Source organism: Eublepharis macularius, chromosome 9 (assembly GCF_028583425.1).
Source record: "Eublepharis macularius isolate TG4126 chromosome 9, MPM_Emac_v1.0, whole genome shotgun sequence".
Taxonomy (NCBI): domain Eukaryota; kingdom Metazoa; phylum Chordata; class Lepidosauria; order Squamata; family Eublepharidae; genus Eublepharis; species Eublepharis macularius.
In genome coordinates, this window is record NC_072798.1 from 35,575,754 (window position 1) to 35,603,365 (window position 27,612).

The 27,612-nt window shown below is 43.0% G+C and overlaps 1 protein-coding gene across 3 annotated transcripts; it reads left to right on the top strand.

Annotated features, from left to right (window-relative positions):
• The first annotated feature begins 8,132 nt into the window (after positions 1 to 8,132).
• KCTD17 (potassium channel tetramerization domain containing 17) lies at positions 8,133 to 27,008 on the top strand. 3 transcript variants are annotated; one of them, XM_054989319.1, is made up of 6 exons: positions 8,133 to 8,348; positions 10,526 to 10,634; positions 18,647 to 18,738; positions 19,740 to 19,835; positions 21,966 to 22,091; positions 24,340 to 27,008. In XM_054989319.1, the coding sequence occupies exons 1-6, from the start codon at positions 8,133 to 8,135 to the stop codon at positions 24,484 to 24,486; spliced, it is 786 nt and encodes a 261-aa protein (XP_054845294.1). In that variant the 3' UTR covers positions 24,487 to 27,008. The 3 variants fall into 3 exon arrangements, with proteins under 3 accessions (XP_054845294.1, XP_054845296.1, XP_054845295.1); XM_054989321.1 differs by having other exon boundaries at positions 26,224 to 27,008; XM_054989320.1 differs by having other exon boundaries at positions 8,134 to 8,234.
• Positions 27,009 to 27,612: the final 604 nt, after the last annotated feature.

Consider the following 27,612-nt stretch of genomic DNA (forward strand, 5'->3'; position numbering starts at 1 on the left):
ATTACTGGGCAAGTGCTACCAAGAGTAGGGGAGACAAACCCGGATAGTAGATAGCACTGAATACAAAAAGCCGGGAATCCACCAGTTAACCAAATCTTACTATTAAATATAACTGCAAAGTGCAGGTGCAAACAGTGTAAACAGTGTACAATAGCAATAAATGAATATAAATATGAATGCAATTTCAGTTCATCAAAGTCGTATACAAAAGCCATAAATAATCCACAATGGGAGATCCGGAGGTAGGAGAAAGCTGTGCCAGGGTACCAGGTAAGTACCAGGTAAGTAGACCACAGTCCACATGGGTAGAAGATGAGTGTGCCGATGGGCAGATGCGTGCATAGATTTTCCAGTTCCCGTTTCGTGTTGAAAACACTTCTTCTTAGGCACAATGAACAACTCCCGGTCACAAACACTCCTAGATCATGTCTTTTACTGTAAGGTTATCCGTGGACAGCTGGTAAGGTCCAGGGTTTCCTGAGGATAAGGGAGGGGGTATTCCAGGTCAGCAGAACACCACGTTTACTCCCTACAGACGTTGGGGCCAGCAACCTTGAAGCCTAATCCTGTAGTAAAGGTGCAATGGCTTGAGGCAACTTCCAAGGGAGGCTGGGCAGGTGCTCAGTCCTGGAAACTGCTCCCAGTGCTTTTGAGAGAGGTAGGCTGCAGTAGTAGTGGGTAGGCAGACCTCCAGGTAGTACAGTTGAACTCAGGATGTTGTTTTTGTGTGTGAAATACACAACAAACCAGAACCTTAGCTGTCCCTCTGGTATCTGCCTGTTATTGGAAAGGCCAGTAGATGATGGAAAGCCCAGGTGGAAAAATGGCCCTGGCCCTCAGAACAACAGTCTCACATTGAGTGAAGTTGTGCTGAGGAAAGTGTACAAGCTTTAAAGCTTCACTGAGCTCTCAGGACTCACCTAGGTCAGTGTTGGAATACAGAGACCCTTCTCTGGAGGCATTTGGGAATTGTAAGGGCATTTCTTTTATTAAAATTATAGACCATCATTCCAAAGAAGTTTCACAATAAATTTAATCAAATACAAAAAATGTCACATCATAAAAAAATTCCACCCAGATCTCAACAGCAACCCCTTCTTGCTAGCGCCAGGCTAAATAAAAATTACTTGCAGATCTTTAGAGGCATCAAGAGCACTGTAGCTTCCTATACATCCTCAGGTGAAGGGGTTCCAAGGAGAAAGTTCCCTGATTCTTGCACCTGCTTATCAAACCTCATGGACAGATGGAACAGGGTTTCTTCCTAACCTCAATTGACATGACCATATCGGAATGACAATCTTTCAGATACATCAGTCACTGGCTGTTAGGAGGTTTAACCCTTTAAACCAGTATCTTGAATTAAATCTAGAAGGAATCAACCAGTGAAATCAGTACAATATAGGCCTGTAGTATATATGGGCCTGCAGTCTGTCACCAGATAACAAAGAGTTCAATTGCCTTTAAAGGGAGCCCCATGTAGAGCACACCGCAGCAGTCAAGCCTGAAAGTTACAGAGGTATGGGCTGGCATAGCAAGACCGATGTATCTCGAATGTTTCTATAAAGGCAGCTCTGTATGTGTGCGGCAGTAAATATGGGAGGAGTTAACCCTCCCCACTCTATTATTTCCTTGAAAAGAAATCACCTACTCCAGCTACTATTGCATCAAATAGAGAGAAAAGACAGCTTTTCTTAGCAAATTAAACTAAGGACCAAACCAGATTGGGAGGTAGGAGCAAGTGGCCTGTTAGTGCTAAAACACGGGAGGGGGCCTCTTTTTAAACAATATGTACATGAGGGAGACCTGAGCCCTATTACCTCTCCCATCTTACCTCATTTGTTTTCCAAGCCCAGCTACTTTCCAGGATCAACGCTGGACAACTTTTAGCATTGGAGTGCAACCTGGGAAGATGCAGATGAGGGGACAGGATTTAGTTCTCCTTGCTTATGCTCTGTTTTATTTAAAACGACCCTCGGTTTATTTATGTGTGAATGGCAATCAGCTTCCTCTCCCCCTAACGTATATATCACTGTGCACAAATGCTTGCCTTCCTGGATTGCCAAGCACCTTTACTATTCTCGTTCTGTATGCAAGAATTTTTAAAAGGCATGTCAATGGGGCACTTTCTCCGGTCTCCCTGAAATTTGACAGGGACAAGGACTTGGGTGGTGGGTCCAATCTCTGAGAATGTCTTCCCAGTTGAATGGGGGGAGGGGTGGTGTCACATCTGGATACATCTCCCATTGAAATGGAAAACAAAATAAATACGTAATAGTAAAAATAAACCATGCCAACTCGTGCACAGTCCTAACTGAGCAAAATCTGACATCCCAGCTTAATCCTGAAGAGGAGTGTGTTACAGCAGAATGGTGAACGTGCTTTCCAGAGCACACTGGGCTTCTTCCTATGTACAGCTAAGCCTTTGCTGTAACCTTTACCATGCAAAGACCAGGAAGAAGCCTCAAGGTTGTTAGCAATTGCCTGACCCTCCCAAGGGAGGTTTGTTTATTCTCATGCTTTGAGAAGCATTAAATGAAACTAACAAGGCCCCAGCTGCCGACTACCAGAGTGAAGATTTGCTAGTGTTTGGGGAACTTTAGACAGAGCATATGTTTGACTGGCTAGTCCTTGAACTACATGAGTCACCAGTACCCAGTTTTATGTAACTGAGCTAGCAAATTCCTTCCTGCTTTAGGAGTTGGTAATTCATTACTGTGTTCTCTTTTTCCTGTAAATGATCGTGAAAGAAAAGAATGCAAAATTCTTTTCTTTGCAGTTGCAAAATGTGCCAGTGATCCTACAACATTTGCAAGGTTTCTCAATAGACAAGTCTATCTACTACAGACTCAAAGGGGTTAATTAGCCCTTTCTTAGTGCTGACTTCATTGCTGGAAAGACATCTGAAGTCATAAAAAGGAAAGCAAACCAAAACTTGTATAAAGTGCCCTTTGTGGAGAGTGCCCTCAAGTCATAGCTGACTTATGGCAACCCCTGGTGGGGTTTTCATGGCAAGAGACTACCAGAGGTGGTTTGCCATCGCCTGCGTCTGCAACCCTGGTCTTTGTTGGAGATCTCCCATCCAGTTACTAACCAAGACCAACCCTGCTTAGCTTCTGAGATCTGACAAGATCAAGTTCACCTGGGCTATTCAGGTTAGGAGTATATAAATCCATAAAGACCTGTTTATTTGTTCTCCGTGGAGATGTATTTTTTTCTTGCAGTTCCTAATTTCTATTGCAATGCATAACCTGTGGCAAGTGGAAAATTACAGGATGCCACATAGTTGCAAATACATTTGGTGGCACACACACTCAGAAACTGTGACCAGTCTTGGCATAGGAACGTATATACTACATGCACTTGCAAACACAAGTCTCATGGGAATAAATTTAATTTTGAGGTGCCTACAAAAACATGTGTCATTGACATCAGAGATTGCTTGTGCCTGCATTGCATTGCAGTACCTTGGCAAGCAGTACAAAGACAAGCAAATTAGTATTCAAAAGCCTAGTAAAATAAAACAGGAGTTCAGTGGCATTTCAGAAACAAATCACCTTTGATGAGTCTGAATTGACTTCATCAAATGCATGAAGACCATCTGAGCATGCAGCTGATGAAATGAGCTCTGAAAGCTGATGCTAGAATAAATTTTGTCTTGAAGGTGCCCCTGGATTCTTGCTTTATTTTGTTGCTACAGAACTAGCTAGGGGAATTATTACTCTCAAAAGCCTAACATCTCATTGAGAAGCGCTGTTCAAAAATGGTCACTTGAATAACGTTCCTGGCTCTTGTAGCAATCCTTACAGATACATCACAGTGCTGTCTGAAAGGTTTCTGGATGGTTCCCCCCCCCCAATGCAGTACATCCATATTTTTTTAACAAATCTGAAAAAAATCAGAATTCTGAAAAATTTAGCCATTATTTTCCATGGGAAAATCACGATGGGGGATTTTTCTGATTCTCCTCTAAAGATGTCCCAAGTGTCATGAAGATTGGACCCCAGGGTCCAATTTTATGGCCCCCAAAGAAGGTGCTCTCACCCACTTGCCATTATTCCATATGGTGAAAAATATCGGGGGGGTGTATCCAGGGGGCTGGGGGTGACATTATTTTAAATTTATTTTTATAACTTTTTTCTTCAAAACTTTAAACAACAGTATACAATAAACAATGAACTATTTACAACATGAAAAGATTAAATATGCCCAGGAAGAGTTAGCAAATTACATGACTACTAGTCTAACCATAACTTTACAAAACATAATATATTTATTCAGATTACACCAATAAAACTATGAATATATGGATCAGCAGGGCTTTTTTCAGCTGGAATGCAGTGGAATGGAGTTCCGGAACCTCTTGAAAATGGTCACATGGCTGGTGGCCCCGCCCTGATCTTCAGACAGAGGGGAGTTTAGATTAATCTAAGCTCCCCTCTGTCTGGAGATCAGGGGGCGGGGCCACCAGCCATGTGACCATTTTCTCCGAGGGCAACCCACTGAGTTTCACTACCTCTTTTCCCAGGAAAAAGCCCTGTGGATCAGAGATATATGACTGCTTATCCTTGCTTATATAATTTAAGAACGGTAACCACTGCTTAAAAATAATGATTGGTATTGCGGGTTATCAACGGATTGGAGGTGGTCAGCTATTTTATCCATGATAAAAATGTCCCATAGTTTTTTGTTCCAATTTGATATGGATGGCAACTTTTCTTGTTTCCGGGCTGTTGCTAGGAGCATTTTTGCCTCTGCAAGCATTGTGAAAATCAAGTTTTTCCTGATGGTTGGTATCGTGGGGTCTTCCCAAAGGCTTAGGAGGATTGTTTCAGGATGTTTCGGGACTGCATACTCAGGTTTAATTTTTTTTGTTGTTGCTATAATCAGATCCCAGTATAGTTGGACTTTGGGACACATCCACCATCAGTGAATATAGTCTCCAACTAAACCACATTGCTTCCAACAAAGTGGGAGTATTTTCGTGTTGATATGGTGAAGTTGAAGGGGTGTCATGTACCATCTTGCCATTAATTTAAAAGATGTCATTTTAATATTGATTGCTTTGGACTGTAGAGTCTTTCCTGACCAAATTGTGTCCCATTGGGTCTCCAACAAGGTAATATTGCAATCCCTGTTCTGTTTAGATTGATATTTTGGAGGGATGTGACTTTCCTTTAAGTTTAAATATTATAGATTCTTGCTATTAAGCCTTTACGTTGTGATTGAAAGTGTATGAGCAAATATTCAAAATCAGTTAATATAGGTTTTGATAAGGTTTTAAATAAAGGTCCCTTCAGCAAATGTTTAAGTTGTAAGTATTGGAACTATGAGATTGCAATACTTGTATCAAATAAAAGGTTAAGTTTTGAAAATTGCACTTTACCTGATTTGCGTGCCTTATTACCGCATGATCTGTCTAGTTTTAAATCAGCTATGCAGTTAAAATCCCCACCAATCAATATCTCACCATCTGCAAACATGCACAAATTAGAGATGGTTTCATAAAGAAAATCTAATTGTTTGTCATTTGGTGCACATATAGAGGCCAGAGTTATCATGGTTTCTTCAAGAATACCTTTAACAAAAATGTAACGGCCCCTAGGGGTCTATTTTTGAATCAACATATTGAAATCTACTATTCTTAGAAAATAAAATTGCTACACCTCTGGCTTTGGATAAGCCAGGGGCTTGAAAATAAGCAGAAAGCCTGTTTGATTTTAGCATTTGAGGCATCACTTTTCTATAATGAGTTTCTTGCAGGGACAGTATATCCGGCCTTTGTTTAATTAATGCTGTTGTAATGCACTTAAGCTTGATAGGGTTATTCAGACCCCTACAATTTAGAGTAATTACTTTGATCTTATCAGTCATAACTTACAATCCCACTCATTTTGCCAACTAAAGCTAAAATTATATTAATAAACAAATAGACTGAGAGTACCTCTTTTGTTGTTTGACTTACAGCATCAGTCCCCAAAGTTTTCTTCCATGGCTATAAAGTTTGTGCTACTGCCCTTAAAAATACCCCCCCCCCCACTAACCACAAGTATTAAATGTAACTGCATTATAACTAACTCCTTTACCAAAGGAGTGACCTCTCCAGATGCATGGAACCTATTGATCCGTGGAAAAAAATGGGAATTAAAATTCTCCCTTACTCTGGAGGACCCTGTAAAACTGGGAACTTATACGAACACTAGACTACTCCCTCCCACCCCAATCGGTGGACAATAAGATTTAGAATGATAAAGGTTAATAAAAGAGAAGAGACAGAAGAGGAAGATGATAAAAAGAGCATGATAGAAGGAGTAAAAAGGATGAAAAAGAATTAGTTTTGATTGCAGTTTAAAGCATTTTTGATCTTCCTGATCATGCTCAGACACACAGAGAGCCTTCAGGTCAACACTGTCTTTTTCAGGAAGATTGTTTTACAGGACTCTTGCTCCATTTTGTTAGGGTAGAAGGTTTCCAGTCTTTTCCTCCATTGGTTGTCTTGATGTCTTCATCTTGTGGTGCCAAGTTCAGTTCCAGAAGGAGTTGTGAGCCAGAGTCAAGATTAGTTGTTTGGAGTATTCTACCTTGATGTTTTACTTGCAGTTTAGTTGAAGCCACCCTATATCTGATATTTAGTTTAAGATGTGACAGGCTTAAGTTCTATTCTTTGTAAGAGGGTTTCATTTCATAGGTCTTGGAAAACCTGGATTTTCTTATCTTGGAATGCAAAGAAACCTCTCTTTCTTGCTTCTTGTAGTATTTTATCCTTAGTGCATGAATTCAGAAATTTAACTACTATATCTCTACTGAGTTTGCTTTTTAAATTGCGGGGTGAGCCTAGCCTGTAGGCATTTTCTATGACTGGTACTATGCCATCTTCTAGATGTAATTCTTGCGCCAACCACCCTGCAAGGAAGGCTGCTAGATCAGATTGCCTTCATCTGACTCAGCAAAACCTCTAAATTTGAGGTTATTATCTTTTGTTTCCCAGGTCCATATTTTTGCTTTTAAGCCAGTTCTCATTGGTCTGCAGGTTGTGTGTCTCCTCCTGGAGACTCAAGCCTAATTCTAAGGCTGTTTCAGCAGTTTGAGCTATTCGCCGCAATGTGTCCTTTATTTCTTTCAACTGTTCATTCATAGGTTTTAAGAGTTTCTCTATTCTGGTGGCTATTTTGTCTTCTAACTGATCAATTTTACGATTAATCTCAAGTTCCAATACCTGTGCGTCTTCCTCGCCTGACTCTGCTTTGCTGGTGCCGGCCATCTTGGGTAGTCAGCGTTGCTCCGTGCTGGCACTACTTCTGGGCTCTCCAGCCAGAAAATAAAGCTTTTACAGATGGGGGGTGGGGTGGGGTTCTGCATCTTTATTTTTGTTTCCCCCAGTCTTCCCCATTGCTGAATTTAAAAAGGAATGGCTGTGAGGCTTTTAAAAGTGATGGGGGTGGGTGGGTTGGAGTTGGGAGCCCGGTCTTCAAGCATCCGGCATGAACGCTCGCGACGCCCCACCCAAGGGTGGCATTTTTCATGCAAACACCACCAAATTTTCATGGGACCTATTCCTAACTGTCCTCTAGTGACCTCCCAAGTTTCAGGAAGATTGGACCCCAAGGGCCAATTCTGTGGGGCCCTGAACAAGGTGCCCCCAGCAACTCATAGTTTCCTATGGGAAAAAAGTTAAAGCTGACTCCTACTGCAGAAACTCACCAGGTAAGGCTGCCATGTCCAAGGCACATGTCCGAATGCAAGCTGAGCTCATCCCAGAGAAAGCCCAACAGAACCAAACTGAAGCACAGGAATGGAATCCCGCCCCACCCCTGGCCCCAGAACCAAAGTGAAGTAAGGGGACGAACATAATGTCAGAGAATCACATCCATTCCACCCAAACCAAACTGAAGCAAGGGAAGGCCTCATGCCTGTGGTTAGGTACTGCTTGGTTCCATTCTGTGGTATTCCCCCACTGGCTGAACCCAGTGCCCGGCTGCTGAGAATGACACTGGTTGTGCTGAAACGCTGGTTGTTTCCGCCACACCTCCAAGAAAAATCCCCGGGAGAACTACAACTCCCAGAATCCTCTCTCACACCTGCAATTGGAGTGCCGCCGGTTTGTAAAAGTAGGAGGGACAGAGAGAGAAAGGGAGATGAGGATGGATCGAGGGGAGGAAATGCACGCCGTGCAGCGGGCTTCTTATGCATGGGAGAGCTACCCAGCGCCCTTGCCCTCCAGCAACCGCGGCAAATGGGTGAGGCTGAATGTCGGAGGGACCGTTTTCTTAACTACCAGGCAAACCCTGTGCCGCGAGCAGAAATCATTCCTTTGCCGGCTGTGCCAAGGGGAGGAGCTGCAGTCGGATCGGGTAAGGCGCGGGCTCGCTTCTTGCTCCCTAAGGATCGGCGCTGTTTTGCAGGCATGTGCGGCGCGCTCGCTTCCCCCGTGCTTGAGCAGCGCCTGCAGGCAGGGAGAGGACAAAGGGCTCGCCTGCACTGCCCGGGGCTTCGGCCTCCGCCTCTTGAAGTCGCTGCTGCTCGTGCGCTTTTCGTTGCTTCTGCAGACTCACGCCTCCTTGCCGAGAGTCCCTGGGCCCCGGGAGCGAATCTTGTTCTCCTTCTCTCTTCTATTTCGAAAAGTAGCCGGCTTGCTTTTTTGGAAGCTTGTGGTAGAGAGGTACATGGATGCTTGCAGTGCCCGAGCGGTTAAGGAGGCAAATCCCACAGAAGCATCTTTATTCTGGAAGTAATCTACCTCGTTTCGCCCCCCACCCCACCCCCCCGGCCCCTTTGTTACCTGCATGAATATGCAAAATATTTACTTACGGAGCAATTGCGGCAGCACCTCTGGCTCATGAAGTGTGGCGATAATCAGTTACCCCTGGGAAGTAATTTTGCTGCTTGCTATCCTGTTCATTCTGATGCTTGCAGCTTCCTGATGAAACCTGCTAGCAGAGAGAGGCTCACAAAACAGATGACAGGAATTCGGGTCCAGTAGCACCTTAAAGACCAACTAGATTTCCAAGGTATAAGCTTTCAAGAGTCAGAGCTCTCTTTGTCGGATACTACTCTGAAGAAGGGCTCTTTGACACTTAAAAGCTCATTCCCTGGAACTCTAGTTGGTCTTTAAGGTGCTACTGGACCTGAATCTTGCTCTTCTACTACGGACCAACACGGCTACCTACCTGAAACCATCACAAAACTCGCTCCCCTCCCTCCATGTTACTTGTTTGTCTTGAAAACTATCAGACCCCTAGTCCGTCAAGGTCAGTATTGTCTAGCCTGACCTTGAGTGTCCCATAGAGGTTTTTTTAATATTACCTACATTAAGAAGATGCTTTTAAGCTGAAGTTGCCAGGGATTTACCCCTGAGACTTTCTGCATGTGAAGCAGAAGCTCTGCTTACAAGCCACAGCCCTTTTTCCTTACAAAATCATGTCACTTCATCACAGACCACTTTGCCAAACTTCCAGTATAAAGATGGAAGGCAGCTTTCTAATCTGCAAGGCAACCCATGAGTCTGATATGGGAGTTGCAGTTTTAGAGTCCAAAAATGTATCTTGGCTGTCTTGTGATTATATAAATTGCGCGCCTAAGAATTGCTTACTTAAAAATTCCAGTTTTTTAAGTTTTACAAAGTGCTTTTTGAGACATAAGCGTTTGGAGATGAAAACTGAGTCAAGAAAAGACTACTCTGTTCATAGAAGGCCAGCATGTTGTTTGAGTGTGGTGAGTTGTTTTTTAGGACAGTCTTGGTGGGGCCCCACCATCAGTCTGGAGTCCAGCAGTCCACGCTGGAGTTCATCAGCATGGGGTAAAAAATACAGGGATAGGGTGTAAGGTTGCTGCCTGAGAGTGGTGTTAACAGGAATTCTGTGGTTTTATTGAAGTTTTAATGTAAATTATGTTTTACTGTTGTAACCGACCCTGAGCCCACTTGTGGGAAGGGTGGGATAGAAGTGTAATAAATAAATAAATAAATTTACATAAATGAATAAATAATCACTTTATCTGTGATGTTTGTGAGGCCTGGACCTTAAAGGTACATTTTTTTAAAAATGTAAAATTCGGATGGTAGCTGAAGATTTGACTGAATATTAGTTCAAAAATAATCAGAATTCAGCTGCCTTTACTTTCTCCCATCTGTTCTTATTAACAACATTGAGCCCATATTCTTAAACCATGTGTAAGGTATTTGTTCATCTTCTTTCTGCCTTCTTGGCTGTCCCTCCCTGCTTCCCAAGACAACTCCTCCACCGCCACACAAACACATTGCTTGTCCCTAAAATTCTGTATGAAGCTTCTTTCTTATCCAGGTCAACATTTTATTTTCTTCGTTGTAATAACGTTCTATGACTCTCCCTTCTTCTTCATTAGCATAGTCATGCTTATTCTGTAGCAGCACAACCAATAGACAGCAGAGGTAATGCTTCATAGGCAAGTGAACAGCAGTTGTTAGTTGTGTGGTTTTTGACAATTTGAATGTTGTCATTGGTCACAAGGGTACTCATCCTGTTTTTCTCTTTTTCCTTTGCTCTCTGGTTAGGATGAGACAGGTGCCTACCTAATCGATCGGGACCCCACTTACTTTGGACCCATCCTGAACTTCCTCCGGCATGGGAAGCTGGTCCTAGATAAAGATATGGCTGAAGAAGGTGAGGCTTCCAATCTGCCTACTCTAGCAGCGGAGTGGCATTTGTTGTTTCTAAAAGCTGGCTGAAATAGGCCTTGGCCCCATCAACTGCGAAATAAAGATTTACTTGCAACACTATGCAGCATCCACAGTAAATACAGTATGACTGATGGGCTTACTGCACTAAGATGGATTCTTTATTTAAGAATTGTGTCCAAACTGGATGTGAAGGGAAGCGCAAGAAATAGTGCCAATATCCTGTGGCAACATGATTTGATCCTTGAGAATACACATGCATTGGGATGTCTTAAATGTTTAAAGTCCTTCATAATCCTCTTGGTAAGAACCCCCAAAACGCCACAGCCCTGAAGACTAGAAAATAAGTCCCTTATTCTAAATAGTAAAGAGTCCAGTAGCATCTTTAAGACTAACCAATTTTATTGCAGCATAAGCTTTTGAGACACAAGTTTCATAGTTTATAAATGGAAGATCTTTCTGGTGTCTGCTGTTTTTTAATATTGGATATGGGGCTTTCCACAAATTACTCTGCAAGACTCCAGTCCTATCAGTTTCCTTTCCTCAAAATCTATATTGGAAACCCCTCTGCTTTTGCTTCACTTTCTTTATCAAAAAGGAAATAGTAGGTGTGGGGAAAAGATTCTTGCTATTCGGTTGTGGTCTCCTTGATTTGAGTGACCTTTTATGACATTTTCAATCCATATCTAGGACCTGGAATGATGTGTGGAGGAAGGGTAGAGGGAGAGAACAGAAAGGCCATTGCAGGGGGATTCAGGCTTCTAGTGGCCATAGTTGTTTATGCATCCAGTCGACTGAAATGTGTTGAGGGCAAAGTTCCAGATAAAACGGCAGGTTCAGATCAGTTCTGGATAGTAACTGAATGCTGGTTCCTAGGGAAACTGATTCCTCGATGGGTTCATTAAGTGCTATCCTTGTTGCCTGCAAGCAAAGAGGATCTTGCGTGCCTCTGGAGAGAAGGAGGATGCAAATTAGCAAAGGAGAAGGCAAACATTTGCCTTCTCTGAAGTAAGCAGCATCCAGAAAGCTATTACTGGACAGCAGCTGGAGAAGGAACTTCTCTGTGGGGTTTTTAGTACAGTTTTATTGAGTTTTTGCTAAAGGGGGTGGTTTCTGCAGAAACAGAATGAGAACTGCTCATTTCAGCCCCCCTGCTGTTTGGAGGGAGTAACCTCAGGGGCCAAAGAGAGGCCTGTGAGAGAACAATACGCCTTGTCCCAAGGTATTTAATGCAACTGAAGCTCATTCATTGTACTCCAAGCAGTCCTTCCAAATAAACTGACATCATAAAAGGACACTATCCTGGATCGTCCAGATGGCATTTGAGAGCTGAGGTCAAAAGGGTGGGCTAGAGATGATCAGTGGAAATCCCTGAAGAATAAGCTTAACAAAAATATGTCCCCAATATGTTAAGTAACTGAAGTATACCTTTAATGCTACCAGGGAATACATCCTCATAGCATCTATCCAGATCACCAGGCTGTATTTTGTGGAGTGAAGCAAGGGGAGTGGGTGGGAGGACAGAGGACCCTTCCCGCCACAAAACGTGGCAGTCAGGCTCTTTACGTAGCACGCTTTTCAGCCAGTCAAACAGAACTTTGCCTTAGCACCTGACCTGATACTCCATTTCTGTTTTCCCATTTTTTCCCCTCTTCTGCAATAGAAAAGTATGTAGCAGGGGGAGCAGCTTTCTGTATCTCCCATAAGACTTTGTTGGATTTGAAATAATTAAGTGTGTTGATACCTTTTGAAAGATGGATGGAGTGCCTTGATATCATGATTACTCCAGGGCGGGGAGCCATTTTCCTATTAGTCCAGAATCTAATAATGGGACATTTGTATATTCCCTTGTTTTCATTTAACCTAAATGGATCGCTTCCTCTGATATTAGATCCTACACAGAGCGTGTTCAAAGAATGTAATTTCCTCTCCCTCTACATCATCCTGGCTGCTCTTGCACATCTCACGTTCATGTAAATCATCCAGTGTCTTTGTTTATTCAAATAGGTCTTCTTTTGTACTTAGTCTACTTTAAACAGAGTGACTAAATATAGTTACAGGATTCAAGAAGTTGTCTTGTGCAGTGATATTAATGCTTTACCCTCTCTGTGTGTATTCTTCTAATAACACATCCTTAGAAAGGATCTATCATTATTTAGTTGTGTTTACAGTACATTCTGCCTTTCTTTCACTGTGGAAGGCAGTATACATAGGGTTTTCGTGAGGTCTCCCAGGTGCTAACCAGGCCTGGAGCTTAGCTTCCGCAAAGGAGCTATTTCATACATCTTTTAACCATCCTGTAAGACCATTTGCCCCTCTGTTGATAGCATTGCATGCAAGACCCGAGATCTACAACTCAGAATACTGTCGTGGTTCAGTCATAGGGGTTTCTCTTTCTTCCTTTCTAGCCTAGTGCCATCTACGCCAGGTTAGTAATTCACCAAGTTGAACACAAGCTTATTGGATGCTTCTTGGAGCCCTGGGCAAGCAAAAAGTGTATAGACTTCCTGGCGGGCTGCCATATATGGTCAGGGGAGAGCTGTGTTCTGCTTGGTAGGTTACAGACTTTGCAGGCATAGTCTGCTCCAGTTGGCTTCTGCTCTTCTGGGTCTCAGGCTGAGGTTTTTCCCAGTGCTGGTGTCTTTTAACTAAGGACAAACACCAGTGACTGAACCCGCAGCTTCCTGCATTTGAAACATGCGCTGTATCTTTTGTCCTTCCCTTGTTCATCGGGCATTGTTTACCAGTTTCTATCTCTCTCTGTATTGGTAGAATTATTTCTCTCTTACTATTTTGTGACATATTAGCCATTTCCTTCATCTTGATGTTTTTTTTCTTTCCCATTTAAGATTTAGTCAAAGATATTGGACAACACTTAGATCCACCCTTATCATTAAAATGAAATGCATTTTATGAATATTTAGGCATCTGGGGTGTTTTTTAATCCTTTTCCTCACTATACTTCCTTAGTATATGTGGCAAGACTTTCTATTTTTGAGGGATGAGGTAATGTTTGAATTTAAAATGATAGATTAAAAAAAATCCTTGCTACCAAGAGCTTCAGTTTTACGTGCTGTCTTCTGTAATATTTTTTGATGGGGCTGTCTGCCACAGCAGATTTGTATTCATTAATAATGCTGAAATTGCATCTCAGTCCTGGGGTGTGCTTGGAAGCAGAAGCATGTGTGGGGGTTTGTTTTCACGCAGAGATTTCTGCTTTCCTCTGTATTTATTCCTCAAGACACCCACATCTGGTTTCAGACTGAATGCTAACCGTTGCGCCTCCCCCTCACGCTCAGAGTGGACTGTCTGCTTTATTTAAAAGCATTGACATGTTTAATAGCGTAGTTGTTATAAATGGGATCAAGTACAGTAACCTTTCATAATATAAAGTAATATAAAGGAAGCATGGGGTCTGACAATGATTGTGATTAACTTTGTGAAGGGGGATGACCAAGCGGAGGAGACTCGGCATAGTGTTAGGGCAACCACAAGTGATGCTGGTGTTTGGAGACTGGAATGCTGGAGTTGTAATTTGCCTGGTAAGGGGAAAAGACAGATAACCATACAGCACATCTCCCCCCCCCCCCGCCCCACCCTACCAATCATCCATAAAACACCCCCTTGGGAACACTTCCAGCACTGCAGGAAAAAATTATACCCCTTTCTTTGCCCTGATCCAGAGAAAGAGGTTGGTGTAGACTATATAGTCTGTGAAGTTGCAGGGGGTTTTTTGGCCTATCAAAGTTGGAGAAAGGGGCCCTTGACAGTGGTAGAGCATCTGCTTTGCGTGCAGAAGGTCCGAGGTTCAATCCCCAGCATCTCCAGCAGAAAGGATCGGGTTGTGTAGGTGTTGCAGAGAGTCATTGCCAGTCTGAGTAGACAATCTGACCTTGATGGACCAATTATCTGAATCAATATAAGGCAGCTTAATGCATTCCTGTATATTCTTCCCCCACTTATTTATTTAGAAAGTGTTTATCCAATATATCCAGGAAGACTGCCCAAGGCAGTTTACAAAATAAAGCACGGCAACAACACAAAATATTAAAAGTCAACTCTTTAAGGCATCTTTTTAGCTTCTCCCCTCACCTTTCCTCTTTCTCATTTGTCATCTGTTTGTTCTCTTGCAGGCAGCATCATATTGTTGCTTGTACGCTGATGGCAATTGTGTTCTGCTTGAGTTTACAAAAATTCTAACTCCCTTTTGTGCCTTTAACTGCATCGTACTGTGGGGTCTTGGCCTCGAGCAAATTATAGAGCTCACAGGATGCTAGACTGAAGAAATAAATATTTCCTCCTCTTTTGTCTCTACCCACAATTGTACCTCTTTCTTTTTGGCATTCAAAGCCTGTATCTCCTTGGTGCTCAATACCAGGCTCTTTCCTATTTTTTTTTTACTTGGGTGTCATTTTAGTTTTGTCTCATAGTTGTCTCCCTGACCTCTCCCCCATGCCTCAGCAGAACCTAAGGATTTTTTATTTTCTCAGTTCAGGGTTTCCTCTTTAATTTGCAACAAGCAAAGAGCTAGGAATGGAGTCTACTGGGATGCCATATAAGCCAGTCTACTTGGTGCCGTGTGGCTCTTACTTCAGCCACTCTTTTATGGGGAATATGCATTTGATCCAGCCTACCTGTCTGAGTTAAACCTCCTTATAGGGCCAGGAAAAAAATAGAGAGGATTTATGGTGGTAGCAGTATTAATGTATGATCTGGCTGTCAGAAGCCCAGCTTGCACCTTCCTGGCTGCCCAGCAGTGGTGACTAAATAGTGAGGAAGGATTAATACTTGGAACCCTTTCTTCTCTAATATAGTATTTCCAGATAAAGCATATCATTGGGAAGTTTGGGTTTGGGTGATGGTGGCAGTAGTTTTAAAAGGGATACTTGGGTCCAGTTTGCTTGGGACCACTTCCACGTCTTTGTGGGCCTTTCAGCAAGAAGCCATCATGATGGCAGATGTGTGGCCAAAGGGAGTGGCGTATGAAGTTGGCTATCTGCGCATTTACAATAGGTCTACCAAGATTGAATGGTCTGTTGTGATAGCTAAATGGAAGAAGCCCTGTGTTCACAGGTGATATGATCTCTGACCATGAGATACTGGGGACAAAGAACACAGAAGGGGCTGTTACTTTCATGCCCAGCTTGTGGACTTGAGGTATCTGGTGGCCACTGTTAGGAACAGGATGCTGGACTAGATGAGTCTCTAGTTCTGGCCAGCTGGACTACTGTTATATTCTTCCAGAATACTTTGCTTGTGCTGTCATTTTGCCTGGGCCTTGGCCAGGTTGAGGTAATCGTACCCAGGTCCCCCCAAGCCTCAAAGATGGCAGCATGAAGTTCTAAGCTTGCAAGAACAGCCCAATTGATCCTGCAGCTTTTACTAGAATTACCTTCTGCTTCCGCTAGTCATTAGGAGGAGCAAGGAGCTGTGAGGAGCATCAGAGCCTCACCTCCTGACCTCCAGCCACCCTTTTGACTTGTAAGATTTCAGCAATCACTAGACACAGTCAAGGGTCATATATCCATTTCAAAACCATGCCACAGAGTACATGATCAATAGAACCACAAGATGGAGCTAGGGTGTAATATTTTGCGTTCAATGTGTTTAATTTGGATTTCTTTTCTGTTTGCTAATATGGGTTTTTAAATAATTGTTACTATAGGTTTAAATGCAGGCCTCTGAGGAAAGAAAGAGGGGGCTGGATGGGTGAATAGAGTCTGCTATGATTGGCTGGTAGTGGTAGCTTATGGGGAGGATTGAACTGGAGTTGTAGTCAGAGAGCTAAGGGAAGAGGTTTTCAGTCAGTCTTGGGTGTCTCAGAAAAGATTCTTGCCAAATCAGGCACACTGTGTGTGTGCCTGGGGCAGTCTGTATGTATCCAAGAGAAAGAGATTAATCTTTTTAGGTCAGGCAAGCTATGTGGAAAAGCCTGAGTGAATCTATGTCTGTATGGATGAGATGCGCGTTTATTCTGTTACTGAAGATCTGTGTGCAAAATTAGTCTGCGCAACTGAGAACATACCTTTGAGAAGATATGATTATTTTTGAAACCATGACGCTTAAGAATTGTTCAGAAACCAACAGGCTTAGCATAACTCTGCAACCATCACACTTACGTACATATCAATACATTCTACTTTTGTTTAAGAAAAAAAATCCCATTTTTATCTCACAACCACCTTCATGTGCTGACCATTCTGTAAAACTAACATCAGTAACAAGCCTTCCTATATTACCAGGTCTAAGGCAAAAGCCTTTAGTGGCAGTGAAAACCTTTTGAAGGAGTCAGAAGTAAATAGGTCACACACACAAAAAAGGATAGGTGTTTTCAAGATAAAAGGCTGGGTGAAGTAGGGAAGACCTGAAACTATGTGAGTGTTGCGTGTGACCAGAACCCTCCCGAAGTATATGTTTAAGGTAACATGAGGAGGAGCTGAATTAGAGTTGCCGTTCCCCCAGTGGGGGCAGGGGATTCCCTGGTCCCCCCCTGCACCCCACTCATGTGGCCTGTAAGGGTGGCGGGGGGGGGGGGGAGGCAGGGAAACAGACCTCCAGGGCGCGTTCCTGGGGCGACATGACGATGTCACTCCCTGGAGTCCAGGGCCAGGAGTGCTGCTTTGCTTCACATGGGTCCAAATCAGCCCAGTGTGAAGCATGTATGTGTTCCCAGGCCTGTGTGATGACATCATTTCCTGGAGTGCCGTCATTGCGTCGCCATCCTGGAGTGACAGAAGTGACATCATCACACAGGCCTGGGAGCACTCCCATGCTTTGTGTCTGTGTGCAGAAGAAGACTGAGGTAAGTGCCAAATTCCTCCCTCCTGCTCGTAGCAGCCATTTGGAGGTTGCTAGGCAACCACAATGATATTGCTGAGCCTCTAAACCTTGGTTTCTATAAATCAAAGCCATGGCAGGAGAATAGGGATGGAATTTGGAGGCCTAGACAGCCCTGGAAAAGGTCCCTCCCCATCATGTTCCTTGATGGACGAGGACTCACCAGGGACAGGCCTGAGTGGCCCCCAGACACATGGTACTCACACCATTTGGCCTGTGGCCACTGCACAGCTTGGCCAGATGGTTTCTTGGGTGAATCTGTCAGGGGGAGGAAATGGGCCAGATGAATGTAGATTGGCTGGTTGATGGGAAAGAGAGGAGGAAACATGAAAAGGGGAGAGGCGATAGGGACTGCCAGGGAAGGGAAAGAAGAAGTAGTGGCGGTGGGAATACAGGGTAAAATGAGATACTCTCCCCCCTCAGCTTTCAGAAATAAAGCTGTTCTCTAGAATCTGAATTCTCTGAACAGAACCATATGTGGGGCTTTCCTCCTCTGTTTCCATGGTATTGAGGTATATATTTATTGTATTTGTTTTTATCGTGCCCTTCTGAGGAGCTTATGATGGTATATATCATTCTTCCCTCCTCCATTTTATTCTCACAACAGCTCTATTAAATAGCTTAGGCTGAGGGTGACTGGCCCAAGGTCACCCAGCAAGCCGCCTGACAGAGTGAAGATTTGAACCTTGGTCTCCTAGATCGTAGTCCAACACCTTTGTCACTGTATGCATGACAACTCAGTGCAACATATTCCCCATTCAGTGGACCTGAGCATTGCAGAGTTTCTCAAAATGCTCTGCTAATAGCTGGTTATATGGATTCAGTTCAGAAAATTGGTCTTGAAAGTATCTTTATACTGTTCCTACTTGGATGGTTCAAGTATCAGAGCATACAAGCCTCATAAGTATGCAGACAAGATGACAATGTTCATATTTTACTCAGTCATCAGTGAGGTAGCTCAATAACTTATAAGGCAGAGCTGTTCATTTGTATTTTGTATTTCCCAATTTGCTTTCCAATGCAAGCAGGCTGAGAGCAGGCCACAACAAAAGTAAATCATACAAAGGTAAACTAGTATTAAAACAGGTAGGTCACATAAAAACCACAGTTAATGGCGTCATTCATTCCAATCTCTCTTGTGCCTTCTGCCTGTATTTTTAGGGGTTCTGGAAGAAGCTGAATTCTACAACATCGGGTCTCTAATCAGACTAATAAAGGACAGACTGGAGGAAAAAGACTACACTGTAACACAGGTGTGATGGGATGTGGCTACAGAAAGCCTACTTGAGAAATGGAGGATCACTGCAGAGGGCGTGTAAGATGGAAGTTCAGGGGCATTGTGCTCCCTGGTGGTGCTGAAAACATTTAATTCCATGTTGGTGGGGACCCAGGAGCAGTCTTGCGCAAGTGGGGAGGAAACTGGTTGATATTTTTTTCTGATTGCTGCATGGTTGAATTTCTGGGCTCTTGCTGTCCTGAATCTTAGATCACAACTTAAGTATAAGAGTTGTTTCCAAGTAGAAAAGACAATTGCTTGGGGGAACGTACATAAATTGCCACAGCTGTGCAAGTCTGAGAGAGAGGGGAAGGAAGGACTTTTGTGTTGGGGAGCAGACACTGGGAATACTCACTGAAGTAGGAGCATTCTGTACCCTTTCCTTTGGAAAAAGCTCGAGCTTTTACTTGTGACGTGACATTTCAGAGGCAGTGGCTGAGTAGCACATAACTGGTTTGTGGAAAATACGAACTGTGGCTGGCATCTCTAGGAACAAGTCCTGGGAAGATGTATCTCAACCTGAGTTCCCACAGAGTTCAAATTGGAGTGCACGATACCATGCTGAATGGACCAATGTCTGCCTTTGTATAAGGCAGCCTCATGTGTTCAGTGCAGCCTTCGTGTAAAAGGCACAGAAACCTTTTAATCTGGAACTGGCAATCACATGTACTGACAAGGAAGGTTCCAAAGAGGATGTCCTGCTCTTTAAGTGTATAGCTACCGCTATTGCAGCTAGCAGTTACTCATCTTTATTTGACAATTTATAACCTGTATCAGTTTCCGGATGTGATCTGCCTTGGCACAGAGGTTGTGAGTGAGCTGACAGTGTCATCTTAAGCAGAGTTACTTTCCTCTAAATTTACTAACATCACTAGACTTAGAAAAGTGTAACTCTGCTTAGGTGGCACTTCAAACCTGGTGAGTGTAACTGGGAGAAAGGCCCTCTTATTACATGAATGCTGTTTCCATTCCTCCTAGGTGCCTCCAAAGCACGTGTACCGAGTGCTGCAGTGCCAAGAGGAAGAGCTCACTCAGATGGTTTCCACTATGTCTGATGGATGGCGCTTTGAACAGGTATATAGGAATTACTGGTGGTCACTGCAAACCAAAGGAGGGGACATTTTGAATACAGTTTCCCTAGACTCAGTTCTTAAAGGTTTAAATCTCATCTTTTGATTGGTTGATCTCCAGGGTATTAACACAAGAAGAAACGTCAGTTTTTGCTTAGTTGTTGGTAGCGACACAGCCAAGAGACGCTGAGGCACATGGTTCCTCTCCCCTGCACTCTGTCGTTCCTGCTTTTTATTTTGTTTATTTAGGTATTTTTTAACCCTGCTTCCCCCCCCCCCTTTGGTCTGTTCTTATGGTGATGCTATGAATAAGCAGAAATTTCCTTTCTAGAAATTGTACAACAAAATTAACAGTTACTATTGGATGGGACTACCAACCAAGACAATAGCATATGTGACTTCTGGCTTGTCTCTAGGAGGTGAAGCATTGTAGATAGCAGAATCACAGAATCAAGCTTATGAGATTTATGATATTTTTTACCTTGCCCTCCAGTTGTGCAGTGGAGCTAGAAAACATATGGGCTGATTCTGATGAATGCTCTGACTTATCAATAATGCACCAGGATTGAAGCTAGTTCCTGTGCTAGCAGGTTAGATGAAGGAATTTAGTCTATCCATCACTGTCATTTGTGCTGAAAGGAACTACAGTCACTCATGTGGTAGTTGAATTATTTGGAGCTATGTCAGATGAGCCACTGGGAACCAATTGCTGTAGGAACATTTATTATCTTCTAGATTTTAAGATTGTACACAAGTTTTTGTCACTTGCCATATATAAGAGAAGACAAGAACATAATACAAAATACATAAACATCAAGTTCCAGACAAGATAATTCAGCAAGGGAATTTAGATTCCAGGAGTTTGGCATTTAAATGGAATCTCGTGTATGGGTCAGAAATGTGCCACAAGTTAACTGACAAATATAGACTGGAAGAGCATTTATTATGCTCTTTAACACTTTAACACTTTTCACCACTGTCTGTAATGAAAACAAGGTCAAGGTAGCTTACAACGTATTGTAACTTTCTCCTACTGGTTTGTTTCCCTCCAGATTTTTTAAAAGTGCTGATTCTTGCAACTAACAGCTTTCCTTTATATAAATTACAAGTTTAACCCAGAATCTCATTAGCTATAATGAAATGTATTTTATATATAAACTGTTTAGAACATAAGAGGTGCCCTGCTGGATCAGACCTGGGGCCCATTCAGTTAGCATCCTATTTCCTCACAGTAGCCAACCATTGGCCCTGGAGCTCTAACAAGCACGGCAAGCTCTTTTTCTGCCATTGCTATTAGCACTGGTATCCAGGATTTTGAATGCGGTGGTCCCTTTGGTCAGCGTGGCTGGTAGCCACTGATGGATCTTTCCTCTGTGAATCTGTCTTTTAAAGCCATCTGAGCCCATGGACATCACTACATTTACTGACAGCAAATTGCACAATTAGATTACTTGTTTAGTGAACAAGTACTTCCCTTTTGTCCATCTTGAATCTGTCTATCGGCTTCATTGGGTGCTGCTAATGTCTAGTGTAACAGGAGAAGAAAGGAGTTCACTCTATCTCCTTTCTCAACCTTGAATTGTGCTGCGCTGTATGCTCCCTTTTTCTACATATCTGTTGCCACCAAAGATGTCTTCTGCACATCCCCTTCCCCTTAGTTGTAGTCTAGCACCAAATTAAAACAAGGGGAGGGGGGAGAAATTCTGCAAAAAAGCAAATTTGGCAGTTGGTCAATGTATGCTAAGTATGTAAGTGCACCTAATTTTATATCCTTGTGCAATCAAGAGCGTTCGTTGGTTGCAGGGTGTCAAAAATTTTCTGTTATGTTCTGTGGAATTTTGAGTAAAGCATCATTAATTATGTGCCAGAAAATGGTGTGTTTGTATAGTGGCATTTGAGCCAAATGTTCTTGATTCCAGGGTATTTTGTGGGGCCTATCTGTATTAGACAGAGGAAGGGAGAATGAGTGCTCACAAACTAGAATCAAAAATATATATTGTTCCTCTTGCAGCGTGCTGTTGTTTTTTTTTTACTTTGTATTTTATCTGTCCTTGAACTTTTTTTATTGAGAGGTGGGATAGAAATGCAATAAGTAAATAACAGCTGAATAAATTCCTTCCTTTATGCTTTCTAGCTGGTGAATATTGGATCGTCCTATAATTATGGAAATGAGGACCAGTCAGAGTTCCTGTGTGTCGTCTCCAAGGAACTGTGCAGCTCACCCAATGGCTTGGCTTGTGAGCCCAGTCGAAAAGCCAAGGTGAGAGCCATTCTCAGCATCCTTCTTTTCTTAATTGTCTGCTTTTTCAAACAAATGTGTAAAGGCACACTACTTCACTCTTGATGTTGAGGTACTTTCTCCTTTCAGGGTACAGAATATAGTTTCATAGTAACCTCTGTTCATGGAGGATTAAATACAGGGAGCAGGATAGGGCTTATGTGATCGTTAACTAAGATTGTAATCCCAATCTTGGAGTACATTGGAGTCGCTAGCTGTCAGAACCTGGGGGTGAACATGGATGCACTACTATGTTGTGCTTCTGAACAGACTGTTGTTGGCCACTCAAAGGATGGAGGCTCTTAAAAAAAGGATGGAGCTCTTAAAAAAAGAGCTCTGATTAACTTGCAGTGCTCTGAAGCTGGTTTGTGTACCTGATATGTTTCCAGTGACTTAAATACTGGCTGTCCCTTCCCTACTGGCTCTGTCATTCACAGCTTCTACTGCCTGAGATGAGAACTCTCAGGAAGTGCCGGGTTGCTTGGTGATCTCTCCCAAATCACATGAAGGAGCTGAGCTTTGTTTAAAGTAGCAGCAACATTAATATGAAATCTTGCAGAGAAGGACAAGGTTAAGAGGGATTCAGCCAATGTTCTTAGTTGCTAGCATGCCTGTCAGTGTAGGTTTGAAGGTAAGCATGGGGCATGTCTGATGCCCCACTTAATCTATTCTCCACCAGCACCATACTGCAATCCTGTTGGTACACAAATGCCCTAAATATTTTGAATGCCTCCTTGACAGTGCTGCTTATGGTCTCCTTTTTATTCCTTCTGGAGAGGGTGAATGGCATCTCTCCTGCTAAGGTTTGGTCAGTGGAAGCAACATGGTTACCCTAAGATAGGAGAAGCAGGGAGAAAGGCAGAGCTACCTGTTTTAATAGATACGGAAATGTAGTATGTAAAACTTCCAGCTTGATTGGTAAGCAGGCATCTCCTGAATTTTATGTAGGATATGTATGTGATGTTCTGGGGGAAAGTGAATTTCCTTGAAAGCCTTCATTAATTAAAAAAGGAACCAAAATTCTTTTGAGTGCAAATCTGACCACTTCAACAGGACTGCTGTTCATTCATGAAATTCAGCCAATTAATTGTATCAGCTTTAATCTATTAAATCGCTATACATTTTTACATATGAATAAAATCTGAAGGGAAAAATGCTTATATGATATGCACACTTTCATACAAATATTTCACACTTGCATATTACACGCTATCTTAGAAGAGGCATTCCCTTCCTATTTGAGAGGGGTGTCAGTGTGGGGTTGGCTCTTTTAAAATGGTGCCTGTCACCTATAGTTTAGGGAACTAAAGGGATTAAAAATAATCAGCCCAATTAATTAGGATAATGTTTTAAATCAATTACAGCTTTTTAGTGGGTCAATTGACTAACTGCAACCCTAAAAGCCAGTTTGGTGTAGTGGTTAAGAATGCAGGACTCTAATCTGGAGAGCCGGGTTTGATTCCCCACTCCTCCACTTGAAGCCAGCTGGGTGACCGTGGGTCAGTTACAGCTCTCTCAGAGCTCTCTCAGCCCCACCCACCTCACAGGGTGTTTGTTGTGGGGATAGTAACAACATACTTTGTAAACCGCTCTAAGTGGGCATTAAGTTGTCCTGAAGGGCGGTATATAAATCAAATGTTATTATTATTATTATTAAGCACAGTTATATACCCTTCTAAGTCCATTAATAATAACTGAGGTTATATAGATCAAGATGGGTAGCCGTGTTTGTCTGTAGAAGTAGAAAAGAACAAGAGTCCTGTAGCACCTATAGGGCTAACAATTTGTGGTAGTGTATGAGCTCATACCCTACCACAAATTTTGTTGGTTTTATAGGTGCTACTGGACTCTTGCTCTTTTCTACTGTGGTTATATACTTCTCTTCTAAACAAATTAATGCCTCACTCTCAGAGTGGTGAGCAAAGTCAGTGTTGTTATTATCTCCACAATGCAGCTGGGGCTAAGAGGAGTAGCTTACCCAAGGCCTCCTGCTGATCTCATGGCAGTAGTGGGATTCAAACCAGCAGAGTACTAATTCGTAGCCCAGCCATTTAACCACTATGCTACAGCAGCTTTCTGACTTCAGTGGGCTTAGAAGGATGTGACTCTGCTAAGGACTGCACTGAAAGTGTTGCACCCCCTAGTTTTAAGGATGAGCTAGAGGTTACAAAGCCTAGTCTGCAAGCTTTTCCCGCACTCTCTTCCTTTTGTACTGCATGCTGGGATGCAGAGCGCAGAGGAGGATCCAGAGCAAAAGGAACAGGAGCAGCAAGAAGAGGAGGAGGAAGAGGAAGAAGAAGAGCAGGAACAGAAGGAGGAGACAGAAGCTGAGGCTGAGGCATTCGCAGGGGAGGAGAAAGGTGCAGCAAATCCCTGAGGAAAATCATGACCCAAACAAACACAAGCTGAAAGCCATCTGCTCCCTTTGGGTGAGAGCTGGTGGCAGGAAATCATTCTGGAAGAGGAATCAGGGAATGCCTTGCAGGGAGCAAGCAAGATGCTGGGGCCAAAGACTCAGTGAGAGACTGGGGAGGATCAGTTCCTTTGGGCAGCTGTTGCTTTTTTTGATGCAAACTAGGGTTTTTTTAAATGGGTAGCAAGGTCATTTAACCAGGGTTCTGCTGATTCTCTCCTGATCTCCTCCTGCTCTTTTGGGGTTCCGTTTACCTGGCTTGTACTCTCTCTGCTCTGCACTCTTTCCCTTGCTCAACAATGCCTGTTTCCTCACTAAGTTGAAAGCCTGAGCTGCAGTCTCCTCTTTCACTCCCACGCCTAGAATCCTTTATTCTACCCTAGTCAGAATTTCCTTCTTCTCCTCTTCTTCCCCATTCTACTTTGCAGGCACCACTCCTGTTTGCATTCTCAGGCTTGTATGATTGGTTCTCACATCTCTTTTCAAGGACTTTGCTGCTGAGGTTCTAATACGGAGACAGGCTTCTTGCACTGAATTTGTCTTCCAGGGTAACTCCCCTTGGGAGGGGGGCAGTGAAAGAGGGGGAGGAGAAGTAGCTGGAAAATGACACGAAACAACTGTTCAATTCTTCCTTTATATTGAGTCCATGTAGCCCACTCCCACCTTTCTCTACCCAAGATCCTTCCTTTTTTAAAACTGGGATTGAACCTGGGCCTGCACGCAAAGCATGGGCTGAACAGCTAGTTTCAGGGCCTTTCTCCAAAGATGGCAAAGAGTGCTGATTTATAGTCCTGGCAAAAGCAACCCCACCTCAAATTCTGTGCCCCCTCTCCCCAATTTCTTTGCTCAGAATAAATTATGTATTTTGCATTTTGCTTGCTTTGCAAAATTCTGCTTGTACTTAAGAATGATTGGCAGAGGGCAAGCAGTGTGGACTGGGGACATTAATAGGAGATTGAGGAGGGACTATATGTAGAACATGATAGAAAGTCTGCCCCTCCCCACTCAGTCCCCACCACCTAGCTACTGCCTATCCTCTTGTGTAACACTCAAAATTTATAACTAGGGTTTTTAATAAGCCAAGCTTTGCAGCAGAGTCCAGATGCTGGCCACAATCCAGTACTGAGTTAAGTGCACTTAAGACGATTGATTTCAATTGGAGGTCCAAAGCAGAAGAGTATAGCAGTCCTTGTCAGCATATCCAACACAAAAGGCTTTCCTGGAAATGGCTGCCAAGTGAGAAACTACTGGGGTTGTGCATGAAAAAGCCCTTATTTCTCTCTCCAGTCTCCTTTTTCTATGCAAAAACAAATTGTCTGGCAGAATTGACTTGAAGGAGCAGATAATTGTGCTCTAGCTTTTTGGCCGTGTGAAGCATGTCCCAGTCACACTGGCCGCTTCTGTTGAACTGGGTCTCAGGTAAGACTTGTTCTGGGACCCAGCATAAGGTTGCAGGCTGCCAAGGTGCCTTTATGTTGTTTCCTGCAGAAAGAGAGTGGAAGATTTGGTATAGAAGGTGGGTTGCCTTTCTCTTCCTGTGCTGCAGCCTTTGTGCTCTCAGCTGTAGCCTGAATATAATGTAGCACTATGGAATCCTAATGCTTGGTATTCACAAAGGTGTTTTTTCCCCCTCCCTCTCTCTTTCACATCTGTTCTCCCACCCACGTTTTCGTTTCCTGCATCCTTTTTAATGTATCTTAGTCTTGTTTTTTCGTTTTTACTTGATTTCACGTTGTCTTCCAGCTCTGTTCATTCTTGTTGATTCAAGCTGTTACAAACCAGAAGTCTCAGGATGTAATGCTGACGATCAATTTTTTCTTGTGTGTGTAATTTTTTAGATCTTTATTTTTGTATTGTGTTTAAAAAAACAATAAAACACATGTCTGGAGTTGGGGTTATGTTGCAATTTGTCACCTGCACTCAGTCATTTCCCTCCGCCTGTAGCATTTTGAGTTTTGGCAAAATCTTTGAGGTCCGGATGTTAACAAGGCATCCCGTCTGAGGTTCACTTTGAATGTGGGTTGTTTCTTCATCGTTTCCCTAGACCTGGCCTTCCAAACTGTTACTGCAACCATGATAGGGATAACAAAGCATATCAGTTGCATTTTTGCCTTTCTGCCACACTTGCTGAGGAGGAGAGTTTAATAATCAAACTAACTAAAGGCATGTCTGCATTACATATTTAAATGTTTCAAACCTGCTTAATAGTCCTGGTTCTCAGTCATGCTTCCATAGTTCTCCAAAGGGTCTAGAGATCTTTAAGTAAGGTTCCTTATACTTTACCATAAACCACATTTCTGAGAGTCCTTTGGGGGGATACTGTTGCAGTTGTACGTTTCAGAATGCTGGCATATATTGAGCCATGTAGTCCTCTTCTGGGAAGTAGAAGGGTCAGCGATCGATCTTTCTCCCATAATGCTCTGCTCTTGCTGTTTGTAATTTTGAGTTACTGAGAGCTGTATTCTAATTGAGAGCATCCTAGCATATGAAGAAGCAGGCTGCGTGCTTACTCATAGGCAGATCTGCTAGCAGACTGAAGGGTTTGCCTCTCAGCGTGAAATGGGAATTTTTTTTCCAGCTAGCAGATGTGCTACAGGGCTGATTGGAGAACAGATCCAATATATCTTACCTGTTCAGCCTTACTGAGGGATTTGACAGCCTGCAGCCACGTCTAAACTGATCTGTGACTCCATCCAAGATCTCTCTTATGTGGTGATGTTTCCATGTTGTCCATTCATTGCCACTGTGAATGCAGAGGGATTTGCAGGGGCTGCGGACCATCTACTGGAGTGGAAGGTGGGGCTGTTGGTCTCTGTTTTTTCGTTGGTCATTCCTTGAGGCTCCTCACCACTGAAGGGCTTTTTGCCAGCTTTTTTAAAAAAAAAAATCAGTAGAGATATATATATCTATAGTATGATATAAGGACGACTGATTTATTTTCAAAGCCCTCCAGTGTTGTGAGGGCAGTAGTGGCTGTGACAAGATGACAGTAGCAAAATGGCACCTATGTGGGCAAGAGGAAAAAATTGTGCACCTTCCTGTCCACGCAACACGATACCTCGCCTGACTGTCATTATTCAGGAAAGATTG